This window comes from Fusarium fujikuroi, chromosome FFUJ_chr06, assembly GCF_900079805.1.
Source record: "Fusarium fujikuroi IMI 58289 draft genome, chromosome FFUJ_chr06".
Classification (NCBI taxonomy): domain Eukaryota; kingdom Fungi; phylum Ascomycota; class Sordariomycetes; order Hypocreales; family Nectriaceae; genus Fusarium; species Fusarium fujikuroi.
In genome coordinates this window covers 3,015,368-3,027,923 of record NC_036627.1, presented here as the reverse complement: position 1 = coordinate 3,027,923, position 12,556 = coordinate 3,015,368, and the positions used below count along the sequence as shown (strand labels likewise).

Here is a 12,556-nt window from a genome sequence, read left to right as displayed (position 1 = left end):
AAGACCCATGACCGACAGACATGTTTCATGTAGAACCCTGGACGAAAATCAAGAACTCACGTGCAATCTCCAGTTGTTCACTGAACTTCTGTGTCCAGAATATCTGTCCAGCAAGCTGCACTTGCTGTGGGTGATCAATCTTTTCGACCCCGGTCGTCGTGCAGATTGATGAGTCCGGATGATGCCAAAGGTTGATTAATCAGATGTCGAGGCCAAATACCCCAGTGCTAGCTCTCTTTTCTCATTGAGGCTTGGCCATAGACAGCCAAGACCACGACCGGTTCTATCGGGTAGATAGCATAGCGTCCGCCTCCATTCCATCTTGCATCCTTAGCGGCCACACGATACCTTGCACCATAATAGGGCTGTCGACTTGGTATGTCCTTGTAATTTCTTTGAACGTGAAGTGACTTTTGATTCGTTTGTGTACTCTGATTCTGTTCGACGATTTAGTATGGCTTTTGCCCATAGACAATGTGCATAGGCATATACAAAAGGGACGTATGGTCGCTATACGCCCTTCGCACATCGACAAGAAACACCTCAATCTGCTCGCGGCTCCAGCCCATGCCCCTTGACATGGGGCCCAATGCGATTGCTTGTAAGCCATCCGTCAGTATGGTGCGCCAGTACAGTCCGACAGTCTTAAGCACTTGATTCTTGGGCCAAGTCCCAAGAGGCACATGGAATATCCGTTCCGTGACGTTCACGAAGCCAGCCGCCTGCATTTTTGTAGCCAATTTACCTCCTGCTGCCGCAGGGAAGTCTACACCAAGCTGTGCTAACCCCTCATTAATGTATGTCCAATACTGTGCGACTGGGTGCTCGTGTGGCGGGACAGCGTCTCCTGTTCTTGCATGGTGGGGATAATGATGAATTTCTTGGAGTTCCATCCAGCCTCCAGGCTTGATATGCCTGAGATCGTGTAAGTACAATCCAAGGATCTGGCTCTGACAGAGTTGACACTTACTGGAGAGCATTACTAAAAAGTTGAGGCCAGTCTTTGATGCCTTGAACTGTGTGCCGAGAGTGTACATAGTCAAAATGATTCTGAGGATGAAGCCAAGGAGACTCAACATCGTCAACCATGAAGTGAACATTGGGCGGCAACCATGTCGGTTGGATGGGTGATAAATCGATGCCTAGAACATGAGCACTGGGGTATTGTTCTCCCACTATTGTACTATTAGTTACTGAGACGAAAATGAAAAGAGAATTGACCTTACTTTCGATTGCCCAGATTCCTGTGCCAGTTCCAATATCAAGTATGTTTTGCAGATTTTCGTCTATTGGCGCAAAATGTAATTTCTGGCCCGAGAGAAGTCTCACCATTGCATGTTTCATGTCCTCCCTCTCTTGTTCTATGTCGTCGTTGGGGAAGTTGTAGGCACCGGCTCGGAAGCTATGGTAGCGACGACCATTCTCAAACATGTAGTCCCGAACAGACGACCCGATGGATGTACTTGCAGTGCTCATATTGTCGCTCCCGTATCCGGCATCAGATCCAGCATCACCTATGGAACTGTATTCGTCACTATCGGCAACAATGTTGTCTTCCGCCTGTGCAAAAGCTTGTCGAGACATGGCTTCTTGCTCCGTAACTGATAGTCCTGGAAACATGGAGACACCATTGGGGTGAGTAAGAGGAGACGTGATGGGTCGATGCTGGTTCTCTGTATCTGAACTTGGGGGGCCTGGCGTACGACTAACTCCATACACGTCTTTGAAGATGTCGAAGGGTTTTGCTGGTTGCAATGGGAGCTCAGTGCTGCCGCCAGGAACTCTCTGTTCGGTAATGCCGGCTCCAGATGGAACTGATATGCTTGCTTTGGCATTCGCTTGATCGCTGGCCTCTGATTGTTTAGCATCAATTGGCTTGCCATCGTGTTTCATAGTGTCTCCTCGGGTAGAAGGCGGGAATGCCTGTGTCTGGCTCTGTGGTTCTGGGTCCATCTTATTCCAGAACGAACATGAGCCGGGAGGAAGACGGATATAACCAAAGAGCAATAGGCTGTTTGGTGTTCTTTGTGACTGCGAAAGCACAGCTTTGGAGTGAAGTGAAATATATGCTATGATAATTGCAACACAGTGAGTGTTTAATGACGATTCTCTCTGAATTTTGCCAGTGGGGGGAGCAATTGGAGAGGCGGTCGAAAGTGTTGGAGTCTTCCGATGACGAAGCAAGGTTGTTTTAGGGTCGGCCAAGGCAAGTTTGGTACGGAGCAGGGTGATCTGAATACAGGGGGCTCCGTTTTGATATTTGAACACAGTAATTGAACCAGACGAGGGTTTTGCCTTCAAGGCAACATCAACAAGATGATCGAAGATAGATGCAAGACGATGGATTCAAGCGCAGAAGCATCTGTAGATGGAGAAGGGAGACTTTAAGAGGCGCGTCCTGCAATGGATGAAGGCAGCGGGCAGGTAAGGTAGGTAAGGTAGGTAGGGTCGGTTGACTTACATTGAGCTTGTGGGGCTGCAGTGGCAGGTGGCAGGCGGTAGCGTTGATTTCTTAACCCAAGCGCCAGTGAGGTTTTCCACACCCGCCCCGACGGCGATCCATCCATCCATTATATCACACTAATAAATCAAGGCGCGGCACAGATCGTGCCAAGAGGTCGGGTGGCAGATTACCGCCATGCCAATTAGAATTAGAAAGCGAGAGACTGTTCCAGCCAGGCTGCCAGGCGCCCCCTTAGTACGGAACTCTATCATCTGGCTCTGTACTACCAGTGAACTACGCTGGCGATAGAAGTTCTAGCCATCACAAACAAGCACGAGGCACTTGAGTACCTAAATTCGAGGAAGTCAGAACAAAGAACGGGCATGGCTTGGTAATTTTCGAGGGGGTTACCAAATGCATTGTTAGCCATGGATCCATTACCAACTTTGGTATCGAGGTCGGTAAAAAGCAAGCAAACCAGCGGATCCCAACCAACGACAGCGCACCTACTATACTATGCCCGAGGGCAACGAACGTAGTGCGACAAATGAGCGAAACCGCTCATAAATGATACGTCAGACCGAATTTCTCTTCGGGGTCGGGGTGCAGGACTGCTCCGCGACAAATGGTCGAGGGATAACATCGCGATATGATGGCCTTCCGGCTTATAGAATGGAAATAATATTTAATACTCCGTAGTAGATATCCAATTGCATTGTGTGTCAGGGCAGCCAGTGTGGGCTTAGCAAGGTGCTAAGTTACCTAGTTTGTGTCCACCTTGGGAGAGGCTTCACACAATGCCTACCACCCATGGCTAACTCAATTCTATGCCAACAGTATAACGTCATCCATATCGAACCGAGGCACTTGTTGTGAATGATCTCTCGATAGGTTGCCATTATTAACCCTCAAGATGCCCCAATCCAGGTTCGTTCATTGTGTTGGAAGCCCATCTTTCAGCCCAGATGAACTCATTGAGGATGCCGACCGTCAGAGAGAGGCTTTGAACCACCTGTTGAAAAATGATCTCTTCAACGCCAGTCGAGTGCTTTTCCAACTACCTGATCCGGATCCCTATACATACCATGCCGTGGCAAGTGTGAAACTTGCCCAAGTCCAGTCAGTAGTCAACCTTGGAGGTGTCAACGGTTTACACGCGTGGTATCGCAATGAAGATGGCTCACCTGTAAGAACTTGCCTATGGGCAATGTCCGAGGAGTAATAATCTGTGAAACTAACATATATGTAGAGAGAACCGCCTCCTCAAGCGGACATTGAGGCATACACCTCTATCTTCAGACCATCAACAGCTACTGCTGCGTTTCTCAAGAATCTAGGAACAAATGCTAAGAAGGATTCCATAAGGCGTGAAGTCGCAGCCAACCTTGAGAGCAAGCGGTATCTGCACCCTGGGCTTGTAACGAAACTCACTATCCCCAAGAGCAAGCAACCGCCCAGCGCAAATCCCTATCTCGACTTCTGGATGTGGTCATGTCACTCTCTTGAATGGTGCGGCCCTTGCCTGGCATCAGAACGTGTCCCAATGTCCCATCATGTTCTTCCAATTTTCATGCATCACTTTGGCTGCGCAACACCAACTCACGAGAGCCTGGCCATCCTGAAAATTCTGTCTGACGGGCGCCCGATTGTCGACATCGGTTCTGGCAATGGTTATTGGTCCTATATGCTCCGACGCTACGGCCTCACAGTGCATGCGGTGGATAACATGCAGAGTGAATGGAGAGTCAACTGGGTCAACGACACAATCATATCGGACGGCGTGAAGTGGTTACGCAAGAATTCGACCGGTGAAGGCATGGTTCTCCTCCTTGTGTATCCTGTTGTTGGTGGAGGTGTTGGTGGCGGCACTGAGGGAGGATTTACGCGGAAACTGGTTTCTGCCTTTGGCGGCGACACTATCGCAGTTGTGGGCACGCAGAATCGGAACGGTTACACAGGATTCAAGGGAGTCACCATGGATGAGTTTATGGCGAAGGAGCATGAGGACTGGACTATGGTAGTAAAGATAGCGTTGCCATCCTTTCCTGGGAAGGATGAAGCGTTATATGTCTTCCAACGAGGCGAACGAGTGCCGCAAGAATAGATTCAGATGATTTCAGATGATTTCAGATGATTCGGGGCCACGATAGGAAGTTTCTCAAGACAAATGCCTCTTCTCGGCAGGGGTTTCGGCTCATGGTTCTGACTTACCTATTGACCAAACACGAGCAGTGGGCTACCATCAAACATAAATCTCATCGTACCTAACTACTAAGGTACCTAAGTATGCAGAGAACACAACGTCGTAGCATTCAACTTTCTTACACTGCCTCGCAATGGTCAACTGAATAGGTAATCAATAAAACACATTTGGATCCTCCAATCCCATCCAGTCACATCATGTTTCTTCCTCATTCTCACCTGCATCTGCCCCGCAAGAATGGGACAATACGTTGTTCTCAGCCTCTGTGACAGCCACCACCAAACCCCAGCAAGCGGCACGGTGAACGCTCTTAGCGCTCGGGGTCCCCCGATCTCCCTCAGTTGAGCCCCTCAGCAGATGTTTAACTGGTCTGCCCTGTGGGCATTTCTTTCGCTTCCCTGTGTGACCCATGCCCTTCTGGCCCTATGACGATCTCTCCGGCCCCCTTCGTCCACTAATAAGAGAATATTTCAAGAGCTCCAGGTCCAAGCACAGCAGGAGTAGGCACCGTAGCTGCGCATGTATGTATGGATGTTGCTGCAGGTCAGGTCTCATTCAGCCCCTCCATTCTCTCGGTCCGCCCGCCATTGACGCTCAAGGCGGCGTGTGACCATTTAATAAATGTTGAGTTTACTGCTCAATTGGGCATCTTCTCTCGAACTTATCCATTTCTTCATATCGAGTGCCTCTCCTCATCGTCGAACTCTTGCTACTCAGTTTGTCTTGCTGCTGAAAACCTCTCTCAGTTGGCGCCCCTCTTGACCCGAGACTGAGACCCCCCTGCCTCCAAACCAAAGATCCCCGCTTCTATTTCAACAGCTGAGCTCTTTGCCTCTCCAGAACAAAAACAGAACACGACGAAACTGAGACCATGTCTCTCAAGCCTGATGACCGGTCCCGCAAGGATCGCTCTCGATCTCGCTCTCGTGACCGTCGTTCAAGGAGCGATGTCGCACCTGAGCGCCCTTCCTACAGCGATAATCGCGAGCCAAGTTACATCTATCCAGAGGATGATCTCAATGATCGCTATAGTCGCCCAGGCGCACCGCAAGCAAGCGGCGCCCTACCTTATCCCGAAGAGGGAGGAATCTATCCTGTGATTCCCGGAAACTCATCTCAGTACAGCTACGACCCTCGGCCGCCCACTTATCGAACCGCTTCTCCGCCAAGAGACTCGCCATATCGTTCCTCACACGAAAGGGTCGACAGCAGCCTTCCAGGAGCCTTCCCAGATGACCGCCACCGCGAGAAAGATAGAGACCCATACATTCAAAATGCAGAGCCTCGTGCTAAGGAAGACGAAGACAAATTTAGCTTCCTGCCACAGAAGTACATGCGCAAGCTCACTGGATCTTCAGGCAACGACAAGGAGAAGGACAAGGATGACGATGGCTTGGCCTACGGAAAGCCTCCCGTGCCTGTGCGACCTAAAAACTCTTCGGACTTGGCTTATGGAAAGGCCACCGGAGCTCCGTCAACCGCTAGCCAGGTTATGACTACATATAACCCTCCCCCAGGTGCTGAAGACTCGTACTATGCGCAACAACCACCCTACGGATATTCTCATCGAGAAACCGGAAATCCATCCGTTGACCAGTATGGTTCACGCAAGACAAGGGAAGATGCACGATACGACGACACCTACGGCTCGAGTGCCAACGTCATGAACGTTGAGCCTCGAAGCCGCGACGATGAGAAACACCGTGACCGACGCAGGGATAGGTCTTCCGGTCCCCGAGTTAGCTCAGACCGCTTGACTGTCGACTCAAGTAGCCGAAAGCGCGAGAAGTCGCGCGACAGATCACGATCACGCCGGAGAGATAAGTCGCCTCCACGAGATACTCTGGGAGTAGACAAACACCACCGGCATAGATCACGATCAAGGGACGGTCACAGATCGCGGTCTAGGGACAAGCACCGAAGCCGAAAAGACAAGTCCCCTCAGCCCCCCAGTGAGAGAATGTCAGGTCTCAGCATCAACACTGGGCTGACTGTGGGAGGCTTGGCCGCCGGCGGACTGGCTGGCGCATCTCTAGCCAATGCACCTCCGTCGCCTATGCTCGAGTCATACTATGGTACTTATCAGGACTGTTCGCCCATGCCGTCTCCTCTACTGCTAGCATCAAAGCACCCAAGCGATGACAATAAAGCTCTTGAGGCGCTCTCTCCATTGGGTTCTGATAATGAGGGCGATGGCAGACGCCGTAGCCGGCGTGCCCGCTTCCATGACTCCGAAGATATCACCACTCAACTTGCACAGGCCCTCAAGGGGAGCCACCGTCCCGACACCGAGCCACTCATTGAAATCCTACCAAGCTTGACGCACGATCAAGTGATGAAGCTTCGCGCGGATTACAAGGCACTTGTCAAGACGGGTTCTGAGCGCAAAGGCGTGAACATCGCCAAGCATATTCGTGCTCGTCTCAAAGACGAAGATCCGTTATTGATGAAGGCCTGCTACTCCGTTGCTCTCGGCATGTGGGAGAGCGAGGCGTACTGGGCCAATTTCTGGTATCAGGGCGACAAGACTCGCAGGGAGCTTCTCATTGAGTCTCTTATGGGACGCACCAACGGTGAAATACGTTACATCAAGGATGCATTCACAGATAAGAAATATGACAACAGCCTCGTCAAGTGTATGAAGGAAGAACTTAAAGAAGACAAGTTCAAAAAGGCTGTTCTCCTTGTTTTGGAAGAGCGGCGCATGGAGGAATACGATCATTATGGTCGGCTTGTGCCAATTGACTATGCTCTTGTTGACCAGGACGTGGCTGACTTGCGTCGATCTGTGAGGTCTGAAAAGGGTGGCGAGACGGCGATGATCAACATCATCATACTTCGAAGCGACTCTCATCTGCGCGCCATTCTGCAGGAATATGAGCGACAGTATCGCTCCAATTTTGCTCGCGACGCTCTCAAGAAGAGCGGAAATCTTGTGGTAAGGCCTAGCCATTCCCCCTTTGCAATTGATGAATTGATACTAACATTGTCCAGGGTGAACTCTTAGCCCATATCCTCAATGGTGTTATCAATCGTCCTGTTCGTGATGCCCTCCTCATCCATCACGCCACCTCAGCGTCCCGTAAAGATGGCCTTCGCCGTGAGCTACTCATCTCACGTCTCGTTCGATACCACTGGGATCCACACCACATGCGCGCTGTGAAGCAAGCCTTCCGGGAGCGCTATGGCAGGGCCATGAGAGACGCCGTTCGCGATGCGACGAGCGGTGAATGGGGCGAATTCTGTGGTGAATTGTGTATTGCACGTATGCCTGACGACGTCAGAAAATTTGACAAGGTCAGCTATAGCGTGAGATGAGCAAGTTATGATTTATGATTTCATGAATAATATGAGGAATTGTGTGTGACATGGAAGAGCTGCCCATCTTTTGCAGCACTTGGATATCATGGCAAGACGTTACTGGGTTTTCTAGAAATAGCACTCTATATGTACTTCAACCTCAACTCATTTTCTTCAACTTGATGCTAATATGAACGTTTGTTCGCTGCTTATGATCTCTTCGAACCCTTGCCTCCTCTTCCGCCCTTCCCTTTTCCGCCTGCACCCTTCTTGTTACCACCTCCGCCTCCAGCAGCATTTCCGCCAGTACCACCAGCCATCATGACCCTCACTTTACCGACCGGTACGACGTTGAATGTCTCTTCAGGCTTGAGCGCCTTGATAAGCTCAACTTCACGCGGCCACATCCTTTCAGTATCACGAGCGGTTTCGTCAATAACACCCTTCTTGGTAGAAGCTGCCTTCCAACGATCGAGAACCTCTTTAACTGCCTTGCCCTTCTTGGTCGCGCCGGGCTGCAACTTCGCTTTGTACTTGTAGCGTCCGAGAGCGTTCCAAGGAGCACAAACAGGGATGATCTCTAGGATCTCATCTCCCGGAAGAGGCGTGCCAACAATGGAGTCAAGCACAGTCATCTGGCCGGCTTCGTCCTCATCAAGAATATCAACACCTTCCTCCATCATAACACGTCGAATCTCCTCGTGTTCGGCTGTCTCTTTCTGCTCTCGTTGGTGCTGCGCGCGGCGTCGCTCTTTCGCAGCAGCGAGCTCGAGCTCACGGTCCGCCTTAGCTTTTGCCTCGGCTTCAGCCTTCTTTTGTCCAACTGTTGCTCCGATCAAAGCTTCTGCGGCAGCTCGATCTTCCTCATCTTGATGCTTATACTTTGAGGCGATCTTCTTCGCCTTGCCCTTCTGGCCTCGCTTTGCAGGGCCTTTCTTCGAAGAGCTGGGACCGTTATTCTTCGGTCTTGTTTCAACTGGCTTACCAGCTGTCTCGTCGTCCGGTCTAACTGACTCATCGTCTTCGCGCTCTTCTGCTTCTACTCCCACTGCTTCATTTTCATCTAGTTTCCCCACTTCTTGGATATGAGCCTCGTTGGCTGTGTCATCCGCGATCTTGAGATCAGACAAGCCTTCTTCGGCCTGTTCAGCCTCGTCGTTGCGGTCTTCATCCTTACCGAAAGCTTGAAGGGGGTTGTCGCGTGACTCTTCGTCTCGTTGTTCGTCTTCGGATTCATTGTCAGAAGGTTCGGCTGATTGTTCTCCTTCAACTTCACTCAGATCGCCTGCCCTGTCTTCTGTTTGCGGCGGCGTTGCTGCCGAAGCATCATCGCCACCGGTAGATTTGGCATCGTGAAGGCGATGTTTAACATGCTTAGCTTTGCTCTCCTCGCTGATCTTAAATGCAACACCTAGACCTAGTAGAAGTTGAGCTGGAGGCAGAAAATTCTTCTTTCCCCGGACCATGAAACTTCCTGCCGGTAGGAATTCGCCTGTCGGTGCAGATTTGGAAACTTGATCAGCGTTTACCCACCATGCAGACATGCCTGCTTTCGAGTCCCAAGCATTCGACGAGCATACAGCGAGTGATCCGGCCTGAGACAGTGTTGCTGGAGGAATGGGCGCATCAGGAGTTTTTGGGTCGTTCTTGATGACAACACTCGATGCCCCATGTAGATCTGCGTGGCAGTATACATCTCCTTTCCGGAGATATTTCTTGTAGATCATCTCATTCTGCTGGGCATCTTTGCCTCCGATCACAAGATATCCATCGGATGAGATAAACCAAACGAATTTCTCAAACCACATTGGTTTGCGAATTGGTTGAAGCAGTGCCTTTTCCTGTTTCAGCCCTTTTTTGAGATCCTCGGTGATTTTTTGCTCTGCATTCTTCAGGGCTCTTGAGGCCTGCTGCTGGGTCTTTTCTTCCTTTACGGCGGCCGTCTTCCGCTGGTCAAAATACTCTCGAGCATTGCTCCAAGGGCTAAGTCCAAGGTTGATTTCCACACTTAGGGCTTTGTTGGCCTGGTTTGCCTTTGCTGTCGATGTACCTTCATCGTCACCAAGGGTGCTGTCGTCGTCCGTTTCGTAGGGGTCGTCTTCCTCTGGCTCGAGTTCTTCCTCGGCCAGCTCAAGCGTAATGAGATTCTCGGCAAGATTTAGAGGAAGTTTGATAATCTCAGCAACGGGGTTGTGCCGTTTCTTCTCGCGTTCCACCAATTTGCCAACATCTACCCAGTCCATTCCTTGGCTGAGTAATCCATTGACAGCATCCATAGCTTCTTGAACTCGTTCAGCGTTCGCTTCAATGGCGGCGGCTTTACGAAAGTTGAGGGCCTGTGCCTCTTGAAGCCCTTCGATTCGTTTGCTCTGCTCATTTCGCGCGGCCTCCAACTTGCGCTTCGCAGCTGCTTCTCGCTCGCTTAGTCGGGACTCCAGTCTCTGACCCTCTAAAGATGAGAAAAATTCGTCAACTGTCTCATTGTATCCTGTGAATTCAAGGATCTCAATGGTGGGGTCCTTTTTGAGTTTGTAGGGGACAAACGGATGAAAATCTTCGTATAAAAGATTGTCACGCTGCGTCTTAGATTCGTCACTTGCCTCTGCTCCCTCGGTTCTTTCCCTACGTTTCGCGAATATGTAGCCAGTGCATGCTTCTGAGCTGGTGAGCTCTTCCACACTTTGTCTGGCCTCTTGAAGTGACTTAACCAACTCGGCCAGCAGCGTTTCATTGGCCAGTATTTCATCAGGCTTGATAGTAGTGTCGAAATTATTTGTGTGCAGGCAGTGGTCCACAAGCACTGGAGGCAACTCTGTAATTGACACAGCCAAACTCTTTCTCAGATCTCCACCAGGTTTACCCTTCTGCTTCTTTGATGATGCAGTAGCGGCAGCTGCCTTTTCCACGGCAGTCTTTAGGGCATCTTGTACCCTTTCTCTTGTCAAAGGAGGTATTCCGCCAAAGTTCTGCCTGTTTTCCAGGGAATATTGTAGGCCGACTCGCTGAGGTTCTTGACCTTCACCTTCTGAAACGGTTCTTGCGAGGGCAAGGATCTTCAAGTCGGCATCCGTGAGAATAATGTTACCACTCTAAGACATAAAGGTCAGTGGCTTTTCTGGATCGTATGGCAATTGACGCACAGCAAAAAACTCCAAGAACAATCTGTATTGGCCATCGCTGAACTCGAATTCGAGAACTCGATCGGTGCCCACTTGTCTAACTGACGTCAACCGTCTGGTCTTGAGAAACTTTCTTAAACGTGCAACAAAAGCGGAAGGGGCCGCAGCAGTTGTACGCGCGAATTTCGTCAAGTGGCAGCGGAAGCCCGTGTCAATGACAAGCTGCTTTTTGTTGTCTGGTTTCGCAAACTTGAGCAGGAGAATCTTGGACGAAAGGTCGTATACGTTGGAGAGTCGAAGAGTCACCAGTCGTTCCTGGAGCTCATGCGCAATGATCTTGGTTCAATAATTAGGAAACAGTTCAAGGTAGTAGCTTCGGTAAAAGACCTACTTTAACATCCAAAGAAGAGAATCTTTGCTTCATTTTCAAGTGCTTCGCTCAAAACAGCGTTATACAATCATGAAAATATCAAGCTATACTAGCGACATCATCATCGCGGGCAACTTGGTTGTCGTGGGGTAGTTGGAGGGGCACGATGCTGACATCATCCATGTGACACGTGACTGAATTTCATTATATGTATGAACCACCGAGGCACTCAACGAGAATCTTGCCATTGAAGCTTGTTCTTATGAACAGGCAAGAATCTTTGAGGCCAATACACTAGGTAGGTATGCTCCTCGTTCTGAATGGCTTCGACACCTTAGATGCTTAGATGCTTCAAAAACCTCGGACTAGAGTTGATCCTGATAACGTTAGTCCTTCTACGCGTGTGGCTACTACTAGGTTCAGGAGGACGTGAGAAGCTTCAGCGATTCATATAAAAAACGAAAATCGGCTGATGCCCGGTACGAGGATCTTCCAATCCACAGAAGGAACGCACTGGACCGTCTTACTAAATAAGCCGTATCGTGTTACCCAGACGTCAAGGCAACATGGAGAACTATGTAAACACATTGCAGCAACGGTTGGGGAATTCCTTATTCGTAGAAATACTACTATTGGAGCCCAGTGAAATCGATGGAATATGCGGAAGATATAATCTGAAAATGCGCATCAGACTTGCGTTAGCATCTTCATCGGGGTTCTGATAACACGCGAAACGCATCGTCACGTAACGTATGTACGGCTTACCCCAGATTTGTCTCAGAAAACGGCATCGGCACAACACAAGTCTCAACGAACTCGGCCGCGGATTTTGGCAGAAGGACACACGTGAGAATCCAGCAGATGCCGTTGGGCCGAGGAACTCTGTTCAGTTTGTTGACTACGTACTAAACTTCAAATCAATCGATCCATTCAATGCAACATCAAAGCCGCTCGCGAATCGCGTTTCGCACGGGGTACAAATCTCGAACCGCGGCTGGGACCTGAAGGCTGACGCCAGAGGCTAGTGGTGGCCTGAGATTATCAGGCCCAGGTCGCAAATTAACAACTCAAATAAGGATCCATAGTCAGCAAATTGCTACTGCTTTCTAGTTGTCACAGCA

At 50.1% G+C, this 12,556-nt stretch overlaps 4 protein-coding genes; 2 read left to right on the top strand and 2 right to left on the bottom strand.

The window, feature by feature from the left end:
- Positions 1-449: 449 nt before the first annotated feature.
- On the bottom strand, positions 450-1,953 carry FFUJ_06258 (related to methyltransferase; the record flags this gene model as incomplete). XM_023579564.1 has 3 exons in its annotated part: positions 450-915; positions 971-1,175; positions 1,227-1,953. 3 exons carry the CDS (start codon positions 1,951-1,953, stop codon positions 450-452), a joined length of 1,398 nt encoding a protein of 465 aa, XP_023432377.1.
- Positions 1,954-3,356: 1,403 nt separating this feature from the next.
- FFUJ_06257 (uncharacterized protein) lies at positions 3,357-4,547 on the top strand (the record flags this gene model as incomplete). XM_023579563.1 has 2 exons in its annotated part: positions 3,357-3,629; positions 3,693-4,547. 2 exons carry the CDS (start codon positions 3,357-3,359, stop codon positions 4,545-4,547), a joined length of 1,128 nt encoding a protein of 375 aa, XP_023432376.1.
- Positions 4,548-5,517: 970 nt separating this feature from the next.
- FFUJ_06256 (related to annexin XIV) lies at positions 5,518-7,964 on the top strand (the record flags this gene model as incomplete). XM_023579560.1 has 2 exons in its annotated part: positions 5,518-7,584; positions 7,641-7,964. 2 exons carry the CDS (start codon positions 5,518-5,520, stop codon positions 7,962-7,964), a joined length of 2,391 nt encoding a protein of 796 aa, XP_023432375.1.
- A 191-nt stretch (positions 7,965-8,155) lies between these two features.
- On the bottom strand, positions 8,156-11,489 carry FFUJ_06255 (snRNP-like RNA-binding protein; the record flags this gene model as incomplete). XM_023579559.1 has 3 exons in its annotated part: positions 8,156-11,035; positions 11,087-11,401; positions 11,457-11,489. The coding sequence occupies 3 exons, from the start codon at positions 11,487-11,489 to the stop codon at positions 8,156-8,158; spliced, it is 3,228 nt and encodes a 1,075-aa protein (XP_023432374.1).
- Positions 11,490-12,556: the final 1,067 nt, after the last annotated feature.